The sequence below is a fragment of the Elephas maximus genome, chromosome 6 (genome assembly GCF_024166365.1).
Source record: "Elephas maximus indicus isolate mEleMax1 chromosome 6, mEleMax1 primary haplotype, whole genome shotgun sequence".
Lineage (NCBI taxonomy): Eukaryota > Metazoa > Chordata > Mammalia > Proboscidea > Elephantidae > Elephas > Elephas maximus.
In genome coordinates this window covers 4,572,210-4,595,779 of record NC_064824.1, presented here as the reverse complement: position 1 = coordinate 4,595,779, position 23,570 = coordinate 4,572,210, and the positions used below count along the sequence as shown (strand labels likewise).

The window sequence follows — 23,570 nt, the reverse complement described above, 5'->3', positions numbered from 1 at the left end:
ATATCCAGCTTTCCTTTGCCTGTTTATTTTGCAAACTGGAAGTGAGTAGGGCTGAGGCAAAGGGATTCTGGATGCTGCCAGGAGTGAGCCAGGTTCTGTCTTACCACACTTGGAGACGGTGCCAGGACAGCAGGGGGTGCCCCAACACATGCAGCACCCCACCCCCCCACCCCACCCCACAGGCCTGCCTGACTCCTGTGCAGGGCCTTTTGCCAGCTCTGCTTTGGACCTGAAAGCCCTGCCTCAGAGTTCCCCCACCTTCTCCTCTTGCAGCCCTGGGCCAAAACACTGTGGCCACTTTGGACCCTCTTCTTTGGAAATCTGATCATCCCTCCACCTCCTCCTGCTTTCTCTGGGCAGGAGGGAAAGATGCTTGGGCCCTTAGCTGCCTGCACAGCCCTCTACCATCCTTGCAGGCCCCAGCCCCTGCCAGTGGTGTCAAGCACTACAGCCTGAGAATGGGAAACAGGAACTCTGTGCCTAGACATCTGGCCCAGAGCCCACCTGTTTTTCCCCACCCTTCTCTGGACACTCCTGGCTGCTGGACACTCTCTTCATCTGTGTTTATTTACAGTGGGAAGAAAAGAAAACTGTAGTCAGCTGTGCTATTAGAGTTTGTAGCCAGTCCATCTGTAGCTGTGGGCTGACTCCTGAACCTGGTTCCTATTTTCCTTGTTTGGATTTTGTTTTGTTTTCTAACTATGGAGAAAAAGAACTGTTAGTGACACAGAAAGATTGCCTTACCCCCAAGCGTGAGAAGCCATAAGGACTGAATCCTGCAACCCAGCATCTAGTGCCTGTCAACCCCAGGCAGGACTGTGGAGGAGGAGTCCCAGCAAGGATCAAGGAGTGTGCGGATGCCAAGGGCCCACCCCAGCCCAGGGGAGCTCAGCAGCATGTACAGTCACTCTTGCACTAAACCTTCTCCAAGCCGGAACAAAATTTCATAAAGAAATCTTGTGAAAAGTAACCTAGCTGCCAGTCACTGTGTCTCCTGTTGGGTGTTTGTATTTTTCCTCAACATGCCCTGTTCCTTTTTGCCCCCATTATCCCATCTCTACCCTAGTTCTTACTTTGAAGAGAAGGAATGAGCCCCACAGCCTGAAGGGAGTTGTCGGGGGCGGGGGGCTCATCCTGGTTGTAGACCACAGCGGTCAGGCCCTTGATGAGACATGCTAAGGTGGCAGGACAGGCTCCAGGGAGGCCACAAGGAGCTGGGGAGAACTGGGACAATGAAGGGGGAGAGCAGGGCCAGGGTTAGCCTGGTATGTGCCCAGACCCTGTTCCGGTGAGGGATGAAACTGGCTCAGCCCCCTTCCTCAAAGGGCCCAGAAGCCCAGGGATTCAAGGAAGGCTGCTTCCCAGAAACTACAGTTCGCTGAAGTGGGGAAATGAGTCTGGGGGAGCGGTGAAACTTAATCTTTTGGGGGCTCAGCATCCTCATCTGTGAAATGGGGAGGAATTTGATTTCCCAGGAGGAGGTGCATCACATGACCTAGGAGAGCAGGTGTGCAGGGCTGTTTCCCTTCCTTTCACCCCCTGGGAAACGGTCCTTCACACCCTTATTCACTGCCAAGGTCACTGAGGGGCTGAAGACAGCAAGGGCTTTCTTCCTGAAACCCCAGATAGTCTCCTACCTTGAGACCAGAAGCTACAACACCTCCCAGTCATGCCAAGCTACCTCTAAACAAAGTACCTACAGAAAAACGAAGAAAAACAGAATATGCAACACAAGTCAATCTTTATTGAAAACTGCAGTATTAATACATAACAATTCTTGTTACGATAAACGTGCTTTTAAGAATTTTAAATCTGAGCTCATCTACTCATCAGATTGCATAAAAAATTAAAATAGGAAGAATTTACACATAATTGAACTGGCTCAGGATGGATTTCTCCATTCCTTTGTATTGACACAGTAAGTTCAATGCAGAGGTGAGGGACGCCTTTAACACCGGAAGACAATGCTGACTTAAGCGTAAAAAAAGTACCAATAGAATGGTCTAGGAAACAGTATTTAAGTCATTAAAACAAAAAAACAACAACAAAAAAAAACCCCATTTCCTGTTTAAACACAACCCATAAGGCTCCTTGGGGCCTCTCTCAAAGTGGCCGTCACAGCAACCCTGCCAGGAGCGCAGGACAGCTGCTCTTCTATCTGGCCACAGCATTCCTGACCACTAGTCTGCACAAGGAGCCACAGGAGGCACTCTGAGGGGCCAGTGGCCTGCTGGGCACCACCACCATGCAAGAAGACTTCCATATTGGCTCCAGGAGGCCAAGACTGACACCTGTCACCTCCAGTGGCCCAAAACCGTGCAGGAAGATGACTAGGAGCACACGCTGTCTCCTGAAGCTCCTCTTGGACTCCCTAGACAGAGATGCCCAGAAAGGTTTCTTTTGCCTCTGGTCTCCCTGTCTGCAGTGGACAGGGAATCCCGACTAACCTCTAGTCCTGTGGATCAAAAATAAGACTATCCCCACAGGTTTTCTGTTCCTCAAATGAAGTGGAGGTGGAAGAAAGGGTCAAACCTTCCCAACAGGTTTATCTAAGAGCAACATCACAGTTTTCTACCTGAAATGATCAGACCCTCCCCTCAGAGAATTACCTGCAGTATATTCAAGAGTCTACTGCACCTTCAGAAAGCTTAGGCTGAATAATACACAATTCAGGAAAATGTACGCTGACACACACAAAAATCTGAGATGTAGAGAGGGGAGCTAAGCATTCTGCCCCCTCCCTTAAGCCCCACTGCATTCCTCTTTTGAGACCCTCCCCCCACCCCCAAAAGCACCAGAGAGAACCAGAAGCTGCCCTTACTTCATGCTCCCCGAAGCTAGTGATGCTGTACTCCCTGGAACCTACCCTTGCATCCACTAGAATGTCAGACAAGGTATCCTGTCCTGTTTAGTTAGGCCATTAGCTGCCGGATGAGGAGGAAGTGGCGCAAATGGTCAGTTAATACTGTTTTCAAATGTTTAAAATGGGCAGGTAAAGAAGTCTGTACATACCATTTAGAACAGACCTTAGTATTTACATAGCTGGTGTACACCACTTTCCCCCTGGCACCCTCAGAGAAACCAAATGTGAGCAATACTACCAGGTATTAGTACGTTTTGCATTATCTTTAAGAATGTATTTTCCCTCATTACTGGAGTGTCCCCAAAAGACACACGCAAATCACCTTCAGGCCTCATTTATTACAGCCAGGTGATGCTACTCGGTGGAGCAAGGAACTGTGTGCCCAACTTGGGGAGGGCAGGCTCTCTCATGTCCTGTAAATACTAAGTTTGCATAGCACTCAATAAACAGTGTCCCAGAATAGCCACTGATGGGCCTAATGACGCTACCTACACTGGAGACTCAAAAGGTTCTGAAGGGCCTCCGTACTGATGAGCCTGGCTGCTCCACGAATGGCCCAGCCAATGCTGGCCTCCTTCTCCGAGGCAGCAGGCCAGTCTGCTGAACACACAGCAACTCAGTCCAGATCCAAACCAGATTTCCATTAACACAGAAACAGCAGCATCTACACATCTGACGTAATAACCCCGCGGACCTTGGGTTGTAAGTTGTATAACAAGATTTTCTAAAACATCCATGACGTCATCCATGTCTACAGGAATCAGGCCCTTTTGCTTGCCTGCTTTAGCTTCTAAAAGAGCCATAATTCAGCTGAAAGACTCTCAAATCAGGAATATCATATGCGAAAAAGCAAAATTTCTCAGAATCTTCCACTACTGTGCTTGGGATCTCAAATTACACAACTTTTTAACAGAAGTTTGACCCAAGTTGTACTCAATGGTACTGGAGTTAAATGCTGCTGAAATTACTGTCTGTGAGAGTTTTGTTACTATTCATATGCCTAGATTCTTACCTGACAAGCTCTACCTTTTATCATCATAAGGTATTTATTGATAGCTGATGCCCTGATAATTTCAAAACTGAAAAGACTTCCTCATGGATGCATTCCATAATGCAAAGTGTTTGATAAACAGCCTCCCAACTCAACTTCACAAAAGGGAAAAAAAATTAAAAATTATAAAGGGGAAGAGAAGTGTTTATGAAGCTGATGTAAAAGAAAGAAATGCAACCCGCTCATCTTTCTCTTGAAGTTTAATTCAGCGCTTGTGAAAACACTCACCCCGTGTGTGCCAGCATCCAAGCAAGTCTGAAGAGACATCCTAGATAGCTTCTTATCCTGAATTCAAATGACTACACCTCTTACAGGAAGTTGTGTGTGTGGTTTTCTGCTTTTTATTGTTTGGGGTTTTTGTTTAAATACACACTAAAATCGTAAATATCTTCTAATCTATTATTCCTAATCTGGGAAAACCGACTTCTCTATCAGTCGGGTCAGCCCCTGGAACCCTTAGAACCTGTTAATATTGCAAGCAAACCCATTAACTACGCAAGAGGAATCATCAACACAGACTTGAAAAAATGAACAGATTCTAACTGTGTACCTGGGGTAAATGTCTGCTACACACACACGCTAAGGTGGGTTAAGTGCTCATAAAGCAATTTAAACACTCTATGTTAATAGATATCAGGAATAAGGAATTTTATTTACAATGATCCATGCAAAAATATTCCTAAAGTTGTTATAAAATAAATGTGAAAAAAAAATTATGAAGACTACGTACTATAAAAAATAAAGATTACCAAAGGCTCAGTGGTCAGGTGTCCTGCCCACCAACCAGGGCTGACCACTAGTGGGGCGACCTCCCAACCAGCATCAGAGCCCGTGACCTAGCTGCCAGAGACATGAGAGCAGAAACCCTTCCCCCAAATACAGCACTGAAAACCACCATCGGGGTGTAAACAAGATGCCAGCCCCACAGCCCTAAAGACCACTAAAAGGGAACACAATTTCCATCGCCACCCCGACTACATCTGAGAACACAGAAAAAAGCACTCCCATCATTTTAAGTTCGGCGTACTTAGGAAAACAAAAATGCATCTATATCCTCCTGATTTCTTATGTGCAATATTCAGATTTTAAGATCAAAATTCCTTCCTGATCATCATGGCGGCCATAAATGCATTCCCTTCTTGCGGTCCAACCTTGTTTCATGCTAAACACCCTCAGTTGCAAGAAGAGATGGCAGAAGAAATCTCCCGGACCGCAGACATTACCCCTTCACTCTCTCATTCCCCCCCAGCCAGTCTCAGAGGACGCATCACCAGGGGGGACAACCCCAGGAGAAATTACAGGAGCCCTGACACAATGCATACTCAGTCTACAAGAAACATGAGGAATTTTAAATAGGTTTGTTCCCTTTTCATAATTCTTAAATATATATATTCTTCATAACACATAATCTTTGCCCTTCTTTTTGTGTGTGTGTATGTGGGGGAAGGGAGGGAGCGGCAAAGCCTCCACGTTCTTCAGCTGACTCAGGATTTCTCAGGAAAAAAGAAGGAATGATTCTTTAAGCTAAATACAGCAGAGGTCAATGCCTCCTCCAAGTGCGATGGCTCCTCTTTTACAGGTCTTCCCCGCCAGGGAAATAGTTTAATTCTACACAGGCCTTTTCCACTACAGATAAAGAAAACAGCATGTCTAATTTGTAAGAGATTTGTAACAAAAATTTTGATAGCAGAGAAAGTTCCTCTGCTTACACATCAACCACCGCTCTGCCCCTAAATGTACCGGCCACACAACTGTTTGGTGATGGTCTTTAAGAATGTCCACACCACACTGACCCCACCACACCCACATGGAAAGGGGGGGACAGAAGGGGCTGGGAAGCCGGCATGCCACACCCCAGGCAGCTGCAGCCTCCTCTTGACTCTGCCCCTCCTGTGACTTACTCCCCCAGTGCAGTCAATGTGAAAGAAAAAAATCACTGAAAACTAAAGTCTATGGTCCTAACTGGCAACCACACCAACCCAAAAGGCTGAAGAATCATCTAGCGTATTTTAGGTGCTCTATGGAGAAATTCACTTTTACACTTATAACTTTAAGACTCTGCATACATTACAACAGTGCATTAGTGATACAAGTTGTAAAATACTTTTCCATTCCTTTGGATTTTGCATATGATGGTTTTGCATCAGTCACTGCAGGTAGATTGAGCAAGCTTTGTTTTTGTGGTTTTTTTAAAACATGCATTCAACTAGATATGGTTCAGAATAGATTAATACTCCCTTTTATCATTATAGTTAGCTAAAAAAAATTGCCACACAGTCCACGAAACAGGATTTGCTTTAAAACCAACCCACAGAGTTAGCTGAAGACTACCAACGCTGGGACCTGCTGGGCCAGAATGTCATCGTGTTTAGCTAAGTGTCGAGAGCATTAAGAAGAGAGTCCCTGTTGGAGGCACGAGGCCTGCAGCACCAGCTGTGAAACCTCAATGTGACTGCACAGCTCCATCCAAACCTGGGGGGAGAGAAAAGACACGTAGTCACACAGAGCTCCTCTGGCACCACCGCTCAGAAGAGGAAGTCTGAAATTAGTCTTAAAGGAAAGAGGATGAAATCCACTAGGACCACGAAGGGCAGAATCATCCCACAGAGCCAACATGGTGGGGAAAGAAAGGTCACAGTACATGAAGGTTCCTGTGTGCATCACAGATCCTCCCACCAGGTCCCTAAGCATCCACACACACCTCAGCACCTGGTTAAGACAGGGGTCAGAGGGCCACAGAAGGCAGGTATGTGAATCAGAGCAGAGAGTCGGGTAAGGAACAAAGTGGATAGTAAATATAGTAAGTACACAATGGTTTCTCCTCTTTCTTCTTACTTCTTCTAGTTCCAGTAAGAACAAAAGTTTAAAAACTGCCTTGTCCTTGGATCAATGGTTAGGTAACATCTCTCTACCTGGTATGCTAAACATGCAGTAAGCTTGGCATTCTCTCCTGAAGAGATGCTCTTCAGTCAAGAGCCAACCCGGGCCTTTGTCGGTCACTTACATTTGCAGAGTGATCACCACTGAGGGGGCACGTAGCTGTAGGTGGGTGTTCCTGGGGCCCGGTATGTTGGCACAGTGACTGGGTGGGGGGCGACAGGAGTTGGGGAGTGAGCTGTCAGTAGGGTGCCTAGAAGAAAGAACAGCACATCTCACTGGCCAGTAGCAGCATCCACACAGGAGACTGGCTGGAGCCACTGCAAGTAAGGCCAACTTCACCACCACAATGCCATGCCGCCTGGAACCAGAGCTCCTTGTGGCCTAAACTCCAACACAGTTTCTATCTGTGCCCCAGTCTCCTCTGCCTTGAGAGTTAAGTGTGGGAAACCCGAACAAAATCGAGACTCAGGGCAGAAACACAAATGTTATCCTGAAATGCTTTTTGCCCTGGCACAAATTCCTTACACTGAAACAGTCTAATAAAACAAAGAACAGTATTAAAAAAAGAATTCCAGTCACGGGCAACCAAGTACGCCTTGTGCGGACATGAGCTCCCAGCTATACGTGACTCATGTTGGGCTTAACCCAACTCACATTCGCAGGATGCCACCTTTACCAGGGGCTCCACGGTTCCATAATTGGGACCATCCCAGTGAGGAGTCTCATCTCACCATGACTTACTTCCTAACCTATGGGAGGCCTTGGGAAGTGAAGCACACGAATGCCAAAGGATTCCTGCACGCAGCTGTCATTTCTATTAACCCAAGCCCAGCTTTCCTAGGTTCCTAACAATCTTCTCATTAACACAGCTGGCCCACAAAGACAGCCCACACTAATGTGAACATGCAAGAGGGAAGCTCCACCTGCAACAGTGTGCCCCTTCTGCTCAAGCTTTATGTGTTGAGGGTATTGGCACTCCTTTTCCTACTGCCAGACACAGCAGCTCACGGACAAAGTGGGATAATAAATCTGAAGAGTGCTAGCCTACACTCCAAACCAAGGGAAGGAAGGGAGGTAAGAAAAATAATTTGCTGTTCCTTCTCAAAAGAATTATATGTTCTTCCACACAACCACAGCCACGGAAAACTTGAGCCAAGGGTGAGAGAGCATTAGCGAGTCCTGCCCTCCCACCACTCTCATACCCCCTCTCTCAACACAGCCAAGAACAACGACTCACCAGCTGACATGGCCATAGTGGTCCCAGCCACCATGCCCATGGTCACTCCGTTGCCTCTGGGAGGGGGGATGGGTGCAGGGTACACGGTCGCCGGCATGCCGTTGGGCTGCACCACGGTGGTGTGGTGGATGACGTGAGGGGGTGCTGCATAGAGGGGTTGTGTGTAGTACGTGCCCTGCTGTGGAAGAAGGAGAGAGACAGCTGCCAGAGGATCCCACTCCCCATGGGTCACAGCACAGATGGAGCAGACTCATTGCACATATGGAGTGTCAGAGAGGCCCAGAGCACACACCCGAGCCTTACCTGTGCGTATGGGCTCTGTTGGGGGTAGGCACTTCGCACAGGGTACACGGCAGTCTGGTAAGGGTTAGGGGAGGAGGAGTATGGCGGCACCGTCCCGCTGGTGGGTGAACAGGACACTTTGTAAGGTGTGCCAGGAGTGTAACCTGAAATAAAGAAGCCCAATGGCCTTAGTTCAAACACGCATTCACCACAACCTGTGCCAGGCTCATACATTCACAACCTGTGCCAGGCTCAAAGAAAGGACTGAGTGTGCAGAGAAGGGTAGGGCAACACTCTAGGCCTGGACCTGAATCAAGAGCTGACAAACCTACGGCCACAACCCCCCTCCACTGACATTCTTATTTCATAACATACTGACAGAGAGAGAATGTGTGTGTATCACAGAGGCTGTTTGGAAAGGAGGAAAGGAGGTGAAAGAAAAAAGTTCTGCACAGTATGCTCCTACATACACAGAACAGGAAATAAGTGTCCTGTCCTGTTGGAATATAAACTGGTATGGCCCTTCTGGGGAAATATTTGGCACTGGAAGTATGCATATCTTTTATACATTCCACAATTCCACTTCTAGAAATTTGTCTTAAATAAGCATAGATATGTACAAAGCCTTAACTGTAGGCATGTTCATTCATCCCATGTTGTTTAGTACAGCAAAAACAAAAGAAGAAAGTTTTAAAAAACCATGAGACTGGCTAAACACTCTATGTTTAAAAAGAATTTCAGGTCAACAGAGTCAGCTGAACATAGACATGTGCTTATGACCCCACCTAAAACTACATAAAATGACAGTAAAACAGATTAAAAAATAAAAAGACATAAAGCCACACATAGCAAAAACAGAGGAGAAGACAGTATTCTTGAACCTAAAAAGCAGAGGTGGGAAGTGATTCAGCAGACTCAAGAAAACTGTTCCTCAGCCAGCAGCAAGGGAGTCGAGAAGCAATTTAGACCATGGGCCCCCTCCCCAAAGGCCTAGAAACTGTTGGTACTTGCGTCCAGCTGTTGATGGAGCTCTGATCTGAAGAATGGCTGGGACAGTCCATCCAGGGAGCAGTGAAGCGCCTGGCTCCCTGTCCTGACCCCACATAAGGCCAATGCCCTTCTCGACCCCAACAGAGATCAGGGTTTATCTTGTGTTTTTTTTTTTAAAGAGAGGGTCTCTGGACAGCTATGTGCAAAGCAGCTTTACTCATAAAAACCAAAAACTGGGACCAGCCCAAATGTTCAGCAACAGATGAATAGATAAACTGTGGTATATCATATGATAATACTCAGCAATAAAAAAAAAAGAACAAAGTGTATATACCTAAAACATGTGAAAGACGCAGAAGAGACTTGCACACCAATGCTCACTGCAGCACTATTTACAACAGCCTCAAGGAAGATACAGCCTAAATGCCTATCAATAGATGAATGGATAAACAAAACATGGTACATACATACAATGGAATAGTACTCAGCCAGTATGAAAAACCAAGTCTTGATACATGGTAAAATATGAATGGAGCTGGAAGACATTATGCAGAGTGATAGAAGTCAATCATAAACAGACAAATACCATATGGCCTTACTTATATAAAAAGACAAGAAAAGACAAACGCACAGAAAACAAAATTTATTAGTGGTTACCACGGGTGGGAGGGAAGGGGCAGGTGGGGTAACTGTGACAGAAATATCACAATGACTAAGTGTAGGGTTGCAGAGCTGATTATTATAATTGCTGACTATCAGTCGTACACCTGTAAAAAGTTGAATTGGCAAAAGCTGCAGGATACACTTACAACAATAACAAAGAGTAGCTGGTGAGGCTACTTATGTATAACCAAAAACCTCAGGGGATTTGGTTTCTTGGTTTGCAGGTTTGGTATGATGGTTTCATGGGACATCACAGTTAACTGGCCTAATAACATGTTTGGTGCTTCTGTTCTACCTCCTAGTTCAATATGTAGTACCTGGGGTCTTCAAAGCTTTCAAGTAGCCATCCCAGGCACAACAATTGGTTTCTATTCAAGCAACAGAAGAAGAAGGAGGGTCAGGAACAGCAGGAGGATATGGAATGTGTGGCTAATCACCTCCATGAACAACTGCCTCCTTTGCCATGAGACCAGAAGAATTGGATGGTGCCCGGCTGCCCTTACCGAACATTTTGATCAAAGATTCCATAGGAGAATTCCGATCAACAGGGGGAAAATATAGACCAGAATTTCAAATTCTCATGGACTCTAGACTTCCTGGAGTCATGTAGGTTGGATGAATTCCTAGAACCACTGCCCTAAGATAAACTTTAAACCAAAAATATCCCCTAAAGTCTTAAAACCAAACAACAGTTTAGCTTAACTAGTAAAGAAGTCTGCCTTGAGCATTATGCTCTTTTAAGAACTATCTGTATGGGATCAGACTGCCAACAGCAACTCGAAAGATAGGAACCTTAGGAGACAGTAAATTTATGTTACTACGGGAGGAACAACTCACAAAATGAGAGTGAGAATGGCTACACAACTTGAAGAATGTGATCAATGTCAATAAATAGCACATGAAGAAACTGTTGAATTAGTATGTATTTTGCTGTGTATATTCTTAAAATAAAGCTATATATAAAAAAATAAAGAACACACCAAAACATGGATATATTTCAAAAGCATTATATTAACCAAAAACAAACCAGACATAAGAATACATGCTGTATGATTCCACTGATATGAATATCCAGGGAAGACAAATCTAATCCACAGTGTAAAAAAGCAAGTCAGTGGTTGTCAGAGGTCAGAGAGGCACAAGGGACTCTTTAGGTGGAATGAAAATATTGACTGTGGGTTTGTTATATATCTGTCCAAACACATCAGATTATACACTTAAAAAGAGTGATTTTCAGCACATGTACGTTATACCTCAAGGCCTCACAAATATGAATGGCTGGCAAAATAAAAGAGTGACATACAAATGTTGGTGGAAACGCAGAGCAAGTGCAACACTCCAAGCCCAGTCCATGGGAGGATAAAACAGTGCAATGACACTGGGAAACTGATAGTTTCTCATAGTTACTTTCTACATGACCCAGCAATTTCAGTGCTAAAATCCCCTAGAAAAATAAAAGCATATGCCCATGACAAGACCTGTAAAAAAAAAAAAAGTCTACCAGATTTACTCTTAATAACCAAAAACGGCAAATAATCCCAATTTTTATCCACAGGAAAGTAGATAAATTGCGATACATCCATACAATGAAATACTACTTAGCAATAAAAATGAAAAAATGAATACACGCAACAAACAGCATGAATGAATCTCAAGTCATCGAGCTGAGTCAAAGAAGCCGGACATGAATAAAAACAGTGTTGAATCCATTTAAATGACATCTAACAACAGGTAAAACTTATTTGTCTACAGTGGTATAAGTCAGAAAGTGGGGTTTGATCTGAAGAAACGGGAAGACGAGTTGCTGGGATGATAAAAACATTCCATACTTTGGGGTGGTGGTTACATTAGTATATATATCCGTCAAAACTCATCTAACTGAACGTTAAGATGTGTGTTTTGTGTATAAAACTATACCCCTCATATTTAAACAATGAGCTGAGTATTAAAAAAATTTAAACTTAAAATTAAAAAATTAGGTAGCCACACAAAAATCAGTTGTTCCTTTACAATGAACATTAACGAGGAATACTCTGAAAAAGAAATCAAGAAAACACCACCATTTACAATAACCCCAAAACGATAAAATAGTTAGGAATTAACCTCATCAGGGACATGAGAGCCTTACACAATGAAAATTATAAAAACCCTACTAAAATGGACTAAAAGAGACCTACATAAATGGAAGGACATTCTGTGCTCATAGATTAGAAGACTTAATATTGTGAAAATGTCAATATTACCTCCCCCAAACCCCAGCGATACAACGCAATCCTGATACAAATCCCACTGTTCTTTACTAAAATGGAAAAACTAATAACCAATTTGGTATGGAAAGGAAAGAGGCCCCGGATAGCCAAAGCAATATTCAAGAAGAACGAGGTCAGAGGCCTCACACTCTCTGATGTCAATACATACTACACAGCCACTGTAATCAAGGAAACCCTGGTGGCGCAGCGGTTAAGTGCTACAGCTGCTAACCTAAAGGTCGGCAGTTCAAATCCGCCAGGCGCTCCTTGGAAACTCTACGGGGCAGTTCTACTCTGTCCTATAGGGTCGCTATGAGTTGGAATCGACTCGACGGCTAGGGTTTGGTTTTTTTTTTTTTTTTTATGTAATCAAAATAGCCTGTTACCGTTTCAATGGTAAGCACATACACCAGTGAAACAGAATTGAGAATCCAGAAATAAATCCATTTATGGACAACTGATTTTCAACAAGGGGTCAAAGTCTATTCAATGGGGGAATAAACAGTCTCTTTGAATAAATGGTGCTGGCAAAACTGGATACCCACTTGCAGAAAAATGAAACAGAGCCCATATCTCACACCATACACAAAAACAAACTCAAAATGGATCTGAGACCTAAACTGTCAAACCTAAACCTATAAAGTTCCTGTAAGACAACAGAGACAAAACAATGGAACCTAATCTTTTTTTAAAAATGGGCTAACAAACATGAATGCACCAATAGCAGAAGACAAATTAGATAAACAGGACCTCATAAAAATTAAATACGCTCATCAAAAGAATTTATCAAAAATGTAAAAAGATAACCTACAAACCGGGAAAAAATCTTCAGAAACAACACATTGGATAAGGGGTCTGTCTGAGTTATCTAGTGCTGCTACAACAGAAATACCACTAGTAGATGGCTTTAACAAACAAAAATTTATTGTTGAACAGTTTACAAGTCTAGAAGTCCAAATAAAGGGTGCCGGCTCTACCAGAAGGCTTTCTCTGTGAACTCTGTGGGAAGGTCCTTGTCTCTTCCAAGTTTCTGCTCCCGGACGATCTTCATGTGGCTTGGCATCTCTCTTCCCTCATCTCTGCTTCTCTTTGCTTGTTTAATCACTTTTATATCTCAAAAGAGATTGACTCAAGGTATAAAAAAAAACGCTACACTAATTCTGTCTCTGTAGACCCTGGTGGCATAGTGGTTAAGAGCTACGCCTGCTAACCAAGAGGTGGGGATGTTTGAATTCACCAGGTGCTCCTTGGAAACCATATGAGGCAGTTCTAACCTGTCCTATACGGTCTGACTATGAGTCGGACTTGACACGACTGCACCGGGTTTGGTTTTTAGGGGGGCTTAATCCTGTCTCATTAACAAAGACAACCCATTCCCAAATGGAATTATAACCGAAGGCATGTTGTTGTTGTTAGGTGCCATCAAGTCAGTTCTAACTCATACTGACCCAACAGGATAAAACAGAACTGCCCCACAGGGTTTCCAAGGAGTGGATAGTGGATCTGAACTGCAGACCTTTTGGTTAGCAGGTGAGCTCTTAACCACTATGCCACCAGGGCTCCACCACAGGTTAGGATTTACAATACATATTTTGGGGGGACACGATTCAATCCATTAATATTCCCCCCTTTGGCCCAAATAAATCCACATGCAAAACACACTCATCCCATCACACCATCCCCAAATCCTGAAGTTCAAAATCTTATCTTCTAAATCATCTAAAATCAAATATGGGTGAGATGTTAGGCATATTCCATTCTGTGAAAAATTCCTCTTCCTCTGTGTACCTATGAAATATTGAACACAAGTTGTCTGATTCCAAAGTACAATGGTAGAATGGGCACGAGGTAAACATTTCTATTACAAATGGGAAAAACTGAAGGGAAAGAAGGGCTAAAAAGGTCCAGCTAGTCCAAAACCCCACAGAACACATTACATTAATGCTTAAGGCTGGAAAATAATCCTCTCTTCTCTGAGAACATCTGGGCAATGGCCCCACCCTCCAGACTGAGTATTGGCCACACTCTCTGGATTCTGGGTGCAAGTCCCTTGCATTCAACTTCACTTTCCTGGCCCAGTAGGATGGCAAACTCTGCTTCCTCGGCTTTGGGTAGCCACAATCTTCCAGCCCATCTGAGTAGTAACCCCGCCAAGCAGCCTTGGGCAGGCGTTCTTCTCCTGCCCCTTGGGCACAGCAGCACCACACCCTTAGCTTTGGACAGCAGCCCCATCCCCCTGATACTCCTGAACAGTAGCAACACACTCCAGAACCCATTTGGTGAAGATCTGTCACTTGGAAATAAAAAAACTGTGGCCCCACACTTTGAATTCCAGCAGGTTGTGGTTCCACCATTTGAAATCAAGGCAGCCCTGCTTCACATGCTCCTTCTAACAGTTCTGCTGATCTCCAAGTTGCTCTAAGGGTGGTCTTCTCCTTGGAGAACAACAGATGTAGCACCTGTGGCCTGCTTCCTGCCTTCTGCTTTCCAAAGGGTATTCTGTCCTTTCATTCTTGCTCTGTTCCTTTCAGGCTAAGCTGATAGGTTTTCTGCTGCGGTAGTTGGTTAGATTCATCAGTCACAGGCTTAATCTCTTTTAAAAACAAAAGATTGTACAGCCACCTCCTTGGTGAAAATTTTAGGGCACGCGTCCTTTTTTTGTATGACAAATTTTCCATATCTTCAAGTTCTGTTTTCATTTAGCACATTTCATTTTTTTCTTTTGCGTTTTTTTTTCCGTTTGAAAATACACTTTCCTTATAAGTTTGAGAATGATTATACGCCATTTTTTTTTCTTTTTCTTTATTACTGTACTTTAGAGGAAGGCTTACAGAATAAATTGACTTCTCATTAAACAGTTAGTTCACATATTATTTTATCACACTGGTTACCAACCCCATGATAACCCCATGTTATTAACACTCTCCCTAGGGTTCCTATTACCAGCTATCATGCTCTCTCCCACCTTCTATTCCTTGCCCCTGGGCTCACATGCCCCTTTAATCTTGTTTTGTCTTATGGGCCTGTCTAACCTTTAGGAGTGACTTCATTACTCAGCTAAAAGAGCATCTAGAGGGCCATACTCTCAGGGTTTCTCCAGTCTCTGTCAAATCAGCAAGTCTGGTCCTTTTTTCCTAAGTTACAATTTTGTTCTACATTTTTCTCCAGCTCTGTCCACAACCCCTCCATTGTGATCCCTGTCAGAGCAGTCGGTGGTGGCAGCCAGGTGCCATCTAGTTGTGCTTATACTCAGCCTGGAGGAGGATATGGAAGTTGTGGCCCATGAATCCTTTGGAATAATCTTTCCCTGTGTCTTTGGTTTTCTTCGTTCCCCCTTGCTCCAGACAGTACAAGACCAGTGGGGTATTTTCAATGGCCGCTCACAGGCTTTTAAGACCCCAGACACAACTCACAGAAGCAGAATGTAGAATATTTTCTTTATAAACTATGTTATGCCAAATTGAGCTAGATGTTCCCTGAGACCATGGTCGCCACAGCCCTCAGCACAGCAATTCAGTCCCTCAGGGAGTTTGGATGTATGTGTGGAGCTTCCACGACCTTGCCTTCGACAAGGTGTGCTGGCTTCCCCTGCACTGTGTCTTGTCTTACCCTCCACCAAAGTTATCACTTACCTATTATCTATTTAGTTTTTCCATCCCCACCCCTCCCCTCCCTCAAAACCATCAAAGATTTTTTCTTTTTGTGTGTAAACCTTTCCATGAGTTTCTACAATAGTGGGCTATTTGTCCTTTTGTGGTTGTCTTACTTCACTCAGCATTAATGCCCTCCAGAATCATCTATGTTGTGAGATGCTTCACAGATTCATCACTGTCCTCTATCGTTGTGTAGTACTCTATTGTGTGTATGTACCATAGTTTTCTTATCCATTCAACTGCTAATGGGCATCTAGGTTGTTTCCATGTTTTTGCTATTGTGAACAATGCTGCAATGAACATGGGTGTGCATATGGGTATTCTTGTGATGGCTCTTATTTTTCTACGATACATTCCTAGGAGTGGGATTCCTGGATCACACAGTATTTCTATTTCTAGCTTTCTAAAGAAGCGCCATATTGTTTTCCAAAATGGTTGTACCATTTTGCATTCCCACCAGCAGTGCCTAAGAGTTCCAACCTCCCCGCAGCCTCTCCAACATCTGTTATTTTCTGTTTTGTTTTGTTTTGATTCCTGCCAGTAATGCCAGGGTGAGACGGTATCTCATTATGGTTTTGATGTGCATTTCTCTAACAGCTAGTGATCGCCAGCATTTCCTCCTGTGTCTTTTAGCTGCTTGTATGTCTTCTTTGGTGAAGTGTCTGTTCATTTCCTTTGCCCATTTTTTAATTGGATTTTTTGTGTCTTTGTTGTAGAGGTGTTGGGTTTTCCTGTAGATTTTTAGAGATTAGACCTTTGTCAGATTTGTCACAGCCAAATTTCCCCTCCCTGCCCCCGAGTCTGTAGATTCTCTTTTTACTCTTTGGGTGAAGTATTTTGATGAGCATAAGGGTTTAATTTTTAGAAGATCCCAGTTATCTAGCCTATCTTCTGGAGGTTTTGTATTGTTACTTTTGGTGTCTATCCTCTTAATGCTGTGTATTAGGGCCTCCAGTGTTGATCCTATTTTTTATGACCTTTATAGTTTTTTTGTTTTATATTTAGGTCTTTGATCCATTTTGAATTCGTTTTTGTGTATGGTGTGAGGTATGGGTCCTGTTTCAATTTTTTGCAGATGGACATACAATTCTGCCAGCAGGATTTGTTAAAAGACTGTCTTTTCCACATTTAATTGACTTTGGGCCCTTGTCGAAGATCAGGTGACCATAGGTAGACAGATTTACATCTGGTTTTTCAATTCTATTCCAGGGTCAATGTATCTGTCGTTGTACCAGTAGCAGAGTGTTTTGACTACCATAACTGCATGGTAGGTTCTGAAGTTAGGTAATGCAAGACCTACTTTATTTTTCTTCAGTGGTGCTTTACTTATGCAGGGCCTCTTCCCTATCCATATAAAGTTAACGATCAGTTTTTCCATCTCTTTAAAAAATGTTGTTGGTAAAAGGACCAGGATTGCATTCTACTGGTAGACTGCTTTGGGCAGAATTCTTATTTTCACAATGCTGAGTCTAACTATCCATTGGAATGGTATACTTTTCCATTTATGCAGATCTCTTTCGGTTACTTGCAGTAGTGTTTTGCAGTTTTCTTTTCATAGGTCTTTTACACCCCTGGTTAGATTTATTCCGAACTATTTTAGGGGCTATTACAAATGGTAACATTTTCCTGATTTCCTGTTCGTCATTCTCCTTATCTGTGTATAGGAATCCAACTGATTTTTGTAGTTTATATTGTATCCTGTGACTCTACTAAGTCTATTAGTTCCAGCGGTTTTTTCATGGAGTCTTTTGGGTTTTCTATGTATAGTATCATGTCATCCACAATTAGGGACAGTTTCACTTCTTCCTTACCAGCTTGGATGCCCTTTGTTTTTCTTGCCTCGTTGCTCTCGCTAGGACTTCCAGCACCATGTTCAACAGGAGTGATGATAAAGGGCATCCTTGTCTTGTTCCTGTTCTCAGAGGGGAATGTCTATGGCCTCTCTCCATTAAGAATAATATTGGCTGCTATTTTTGCATAAAACAAACAAAAAAAAAACCCAAACCCATTGCTATTAAGTCAATTCTGACTCACAGCGACCCCAAAGGACAGAGCTGAACTTCCCCACAGGGTTTCCAAGGAGCACCTGGTGGATATGAACTGCTGACATTTTTTTTGGGTTAGCAGCCATGGTTCTTAACCACTATGCAACCAAGGTTTCCTGGTTTTGTATAGATGGCCTTTATCATGTTGAGAAATTTCCCCTCTATACCTATTTTATTGAGAGTTTTTAACAGGAATGGGTGTTGGACTTTGTCGAATGCTGTTTCTGCGACAATCGAGATGATCATCTGATTCTTTTATTTGTGGTGGATTAATTTGATTGATTTTCTACTGTTGAGCCATTCTTGCATACCAGGTATGAGTCTTACTTGGTCGTGGTGTTTTTTTTTTTTTTTTTTTTAATATGATGCTGAGTTCTATTGGCTAGAATTTTATTGAGAATTTTTGCATCTATATTCATGAGAGATATTGGTCTACAAAAGTTTCTTTTTTTGTGGTGTCTGTGCCTGGTTTCGGTATCAAGGTTACGCTGGCTTCACAGAATGAATTTGGAAGTATCCCTTCCTTTTCTATGTTCTGAAATACTTTGAGTAGTATGGGTGTAAGCTCTTCTCTGAATGTTTGGTAGAATTCTCCAGTGAAGTCATCAGGGCCAGGGCTTTTTTTTTATTGGGAATTTTTTTATTACCTTTTCAATCTCCTCTCTTGTTATGGTACTGCTCAAATTTTCGAAGTCAGTTTGTGTTAGTCTGGGTACGTAATGTGTTTCTAAAAATTTGTCCATTTCCTCTAGGTTTTCAAATTCTTGGAGAATAGTTTTACATAAAATTGTTATGATCCATTTTATTTCAGTTGGGTCTGTTATAATGTCTCCCCATTTCACTTCTTATTTGTGTTATTGTGTCCTCTCCTGTTTTTTCCTGTCAATTTGGCCAGTGGTTTGTAGATTTTGTTGATCCTCAAAGAACCAACTTTTGGTTTTGTTGATTCTTTCTACTGTTTTTCTATATTATCCATTTCATTTTATTTCTGCTCTGATCTTTATTATTTCCTTTCTCCTGGTGGCTGTGGGCTTCTTTTTACTTTTCTCTATTTGTTCAAGTTGTGTAGCTAATGTTCTGATTTTCTCCCTTTCATCGTTTTTCATGTGTTAAATTGACTGTGTCCCAAAAGTTTTGGTATGTGTTTTCATTCTCATTTGATTCTAGGAATTTTTTGATTCCATGTCTTAATTCTTCTATTACCCAATGGTTTTGAAGAAGGGTGTTATTCAGTTTCCATGTTATTGATTTTTTTTTTTCCTTGCTCTTCTGTTGTTAATTTCTACTTTGATGGCACTGTGATCAGAGAAGATACTTTGTATTATCGGAGTGTTTTGGATTTTGTTGAGGGTTGCTTTGTAGCTTAGGATGTGGTCCATTCTGGAGAACGTTCCACATGTGTTGGAAATGAATGTGAACTTCGCAACTTTTGGGGAGTGTTCTATATATGTCTATGAGGTCAAGTTAGCTGATTGTGCCCTTTAGCTCTTCTGTATCTTTGTTGAGTTTCTTTCTAGATGTTCTGTCCTTTACTGAGTGGTGTGTTAAAGTCTCCTAGTATTATTGTGGAGCTCTCTATTTCTCCTTTCAGTGCTGTTAGAGTTTGTCTTATGTATTTTGGAGCCGTGTCACTGGGTGTGTAGATATTTATTATGGTCATGATGGACTGTCCCTTTAATCATTTTATTATAATGATTATATAATGCCCTTCTTTGTCTTTTATGGTAGATTTTGTTTTAAACTCTATTTTATCTGAGATTAGTATTGCCACTCCTGCTCTTTTTCAGTAGCTGTTTGCTTTGTATATTTTTGTCAATCCTTTGATTTTTAATAAATTTATGTCTTTGTTTCTAAGGTGTGTCTCTTATAGACAGCATATTGATGGATCCTGTTTTTTATCCATTCTGTCACTCTCTGTCTCTTTATGGGTGCATTCAGGCCATTTACATTTAGTGTAGTTATTGATAGATGTGAGTTTATTGCTGTCATTTTATACTTTTTCTTTTTTGTGGTGCTGACATTTTCTTTGTTCCTCTTACTCTCCTGTGCTGAATTCCTTGTTTGTGGGTTTTTCCTCATTTGTTTTTTATAGGAATTGTGTTTACTGAGACTTTATGTTTTTCTTCTTTACTTTGATGAGTAGGTGTGTTTACCTTTCTTGTGGTTACTCTAAAACATGTCCTTATCTTCCTAAGTTTGAACCAGTCTTTTAATACTTTCTATCACCTTAACTTCCTCTCCATTTGAAAGTTCTGAACCTACACTGTTTATTCCTTCTTTCACTGTTCTGATGCTGTCATTTACAAATTAACCTCTGTTCCCTGTTTTAAATCTTTTAGTTTTGATTTGTCCTTGAGATTTCATTACCTAGATTATTATCTGGCTGATGGAGTCTTGCATCCTAGATTCAGGCTGTCTTCTGATGTTGCTTGATTTCTAATCAAAGGACTCCCTTTACTAATTCTTCTAAGTTTGCTTTGGTTTTTACATATTTCCTTAATTTCTGCTTATTTGGAAATGCCCTAATTGCACCATCATATTTGAAGGAGAGTTTTGCACACTATACTACTCTCGGTTGGCAATTTTTTTCTTTCAAAGTTTTATATACGTCATCCCATTGCCTCCTTGCCTGCATGGTTTCTGCCCAGTAATCAGGGTTTAGTCTTACCGTTTCCCCTCTGTATGAGACTTTTTGTTTTTCTTGGGCTGCTCTCAGGATTCTTTGTCTTTGGTTTCAGTGAGTGTGATTATGATATGTCTTGGTGATTTTCTTTTGTAGTCTATCCTATACTGGGGTTTGTTGAGTTTCTTGGATGGTCAGCTTTCCATCTTTCATGATATTAGGAAAGTTTTCTGCCAGCAGTTCTTCAATGATCCTCTTTGTGTTTTCTGTTTTCCCCGTTCTGGAACTCCCATCACTCGCAAATTTTTGTTTTTGATTGTATCCTACATCATTCTCAGAGTTTCTCCATTTTTCTTCTTTACTTTCTGATTTTTCCTCAAAGTGGTATCCAAGGATTTGTATTCAATTTTGTTGATCCTGTCTTCCACTGTTTCAAACCTGCTCCTCAAACCTTCTGTGACAGTGTTCATTTCTGAAATCTTGCTGTTTATCTTTTGGATTTCTAATTGCTGTTTTTGTATGATTTCTAGTTGTGAATTTGACATTTTGTTCCTGTACAATTTTTCTGAAATTTTCCATTGTTTTGTCTTTCTTTTCCATGATTTTGTCTGTTATTTTCCATGATTTTGTCTGTTTTTTGCTCATTTTTGTCTGCTTTCGCTTTCAACTCTTGGATAGCTCTGAACATTAGAATTGAATTCCCTATCAAGTAGTTCAAGTGCCTTTCCTTCTACTGGAAGGTCATCTGGTGTTTTATTCTGGATGCCTACTGGAACCATCCTGGTCTGTTTTTTTAGTTTGTTTTTATATTGTCTGTTGTCATCAAGACATTTGGGAATAATTTTCTACATTTGCTGTAGATTTATTTCTTCCCTTTTTTTGTTACTTAGTTATATCTGAGCAGGTGGGCTGGGCCTTCTTTGTTTGCTCATCTGTGGGTATGATACTTCTCACCACCTAGTCCAAGTGGCAGGGCCAGTTGCTTGACTATGGTGCAGCAGGGCAGGTTTATCCCAGGGGGAGTGGCTGGGATGAAGTTGTTTGTGGCATGTACTGCGGCTGACAGGGCAGGTTCAAATAGACCATGCCTGTGCTGCTCAGGGGTGTGATGCTCAGCACGCAGTGCAGAGTGGTAGGAGGGATGGGGAGGTTGTGATGTGGGGATCTAAGTGGGTGTTCGAAAGAAGAAAAAGAGGAGAAACAGGAGTCCCCCCCCCAAAAAAAAAGTGCTGAGGGAGCCTGTCACTGGAGTGGTGCAGACCCAGGGAAGTCGTGTACCAGAAGCTTTCTAGTCAGGCAGTGAGGCACAGCCTGTCAAGAAGGGACAGTTATGGCACATGCAGCTAGGTGGGCAGGGGAAAGGACAGATAAACTCAATTAAGGAAAAAAAGAGAGAAAGGTACATGTGACCAGATGGTCAGAAGGAGGGAATGGAAGGAATGTGGAGAGACAAGAAACTCAGGAAAAAAAAAAAAAGATGCCAGGTGGTTAGGAGGAAGGAAAGGTAGAGACAAGAAACCGAGAGAAAAAAATAGAAAAATGTCCCACAGAGCCCACAGGAAGTACATCCCCAGCTAAGCAGAGCTGCACAGCCTGGCAAGAAGGTGCAGAGATGGCACACGGTACCAGGGGTTCAGGAGAAGGGTAAGGAAGGAAGGTAGAGACAAAAAACTAAGAAAAGGTGAGAGAAAAAAATGCCCCAATGGAGCCCACTGGTGTGATGGAGCAAACTGGGGCAGTGACTCCCGAGCTGCGCAGCACTGCACAGCCCTCTAGAAGGAGCAGAGATGGCACATGACTCCAAGTGTTCTGAAGAAAAGAAGGGAAGGCTGGTAGAAGGAGATAAGAAACTAAGAAAAAAAAAAAAAATTTCCAACGGAGCCCACTGGCTTGGCAGCGCAGATTGGGGAAGTGGCTCCCAAGCTGCACAGCCCATCTAGAAAGAGCAGAAATGGCACATGGTACCTGGTATTCAGGAGACAAGGTAAAAAGGAAGGTAGATACAGGTGAGTAACCAAGAAATGAAGAAAAAAAAAAATACACCCATGGACCCCACCGGCATGTCAGCGCTGACCAGGGCAGTGGTTCCCCAGCCGAGCAACACTTCACAGTCTGTCAAGAAGGAACAAAGATGGCACATGGAACCAGGTGTTCAAGGGAAAGGAAAGGATGAAGATGAAAGAGACAGAAGAAACGGAATAAAGCTGAAAAAAGCAACAACAAAAAAAAAATGGCACTGAAGGAGATGGTGTGAGCATGGATAATCCAGGCAAGGAGCTGGCGCCTCCCCAGCCCAGCAGCTACAGCCCACAGGGAAGCAGTAGAAGCTGAGCAGGAGGAAGAAGGGTGGGGGGCGGCAAAACATGTATTGCTGGTTACCGGGTGCGCTGTTTCCTGGCAGGAGCTCCGTGTAGCTGCCTTCCTGTACTCTCTGTCTGCTCATCTTGGTGGATGAGGAGGCCAAGATGGCAAATCCGTGCTGCACTGGCTGACAAGGGAGCTCCAGTCCATATCTTTCCTCGCTATTTCTTATTCCATTCGATGCTTGGATGAGTTCTTTATCCCTTCATTTGACACCTGGGTTCCAGGACTGCTGTTTGTCTCTGTTTTAGTTAGTTTTTCAGGTCTTTGCTGTGGAGGGACGATGTGGTGGTTCTGTCTACAGTGCCATGTTGGCCCACCTCTTTAGCAGGACTCTGTACATTCTCTTTATGCCATGTATTAGGGCCCCTATTTTTTCTTCCATGATCTTTATCATTCTTGGTTTTACATTTATGCCTTTGATCCCTTTAGATTTAGTTTTGTTGCATAGCATGAGGTATGGGTCCTGTTTCATTTTTTACAGATGAACATCCAGTTCAGCTAGCACCATCTGTGAACATGACTATTCTCCATTCAATAGACTTTGACCCTTTGTCAAATATCAGCAGCTCATAGATGGATGGATTTACATCTGGGTTCTCAATTCTGTTGCATACGTGTGTGTCTGTTGTTGTACAATACCAGGCTGTTGTGACTATCATGCTGTATGATA

General features: G+C 42.8%; 2 protein-coding genes across 8 annotated transcripts in view; one reads left to right on the top strand and one right to left on the bottom strand.

Annotated features, from left to right (window-relative positions):
- Positions 1–1,729, top strand: part of ARHGEF4 (Rho guanine nucleotide exchange factor 4) — a 126,043-nt gene extending 124,314 nt beyond the window's left edge. Inside the window, exon 11 of one of the 2 annotated variants that reach the window (XM_049889048.1) lies at positions 274–1,729. In XM_049889048.1, the coding sequence (XP_049745005.1) occupies positions 274–325 (52 nt within the window). In that variant the 3' untranslated portion in view covers positions 326–1,729. The remainder of the gene's footprint in view (positions 1–273) is intronic. The other variant, XM_049889047.1, reaches the window with a different exon arrangement.
- Positions 1,730–2,437: 708 nt separating this feature from the next.
- The window catches only part of FAM168B (family with sequence similarity 168 member B), a 79,503-nt gene continuing 58,370 nt past the window's right edge, over positions 2,438–23,570 (bottom strand). For 5 of the 6 annotated variants that reach the window (XM_049889057.1, XM_049889052.1, XM_049889054.1 and 2 more), the window contains 4 exons: positions 8,335–8,477; positions 8,032–8,209; positions 6,919–7,044; positions 2,438–6,386 (listed from right to left, as the gene is read on the bottom strand). In XM_049889057.1, coding sequence (XP_049745014.1) covers positions 6,932–7,044; positions 8,032–8,209; positions 8,335–8,477 — 434 coding nt within the window. In that variant the 3' untranslated portion in view covers positions 2,438–6,386; positions 6,919–6,931. The remainder of the gene's footprint in view (positions 6,387–6,918; positions 7,045–8,031; positions 8,210–8,334; positions 8,478–23,570) is intronic. The other variant, XM_049889055.1, reaches the window with a different exon arrangement.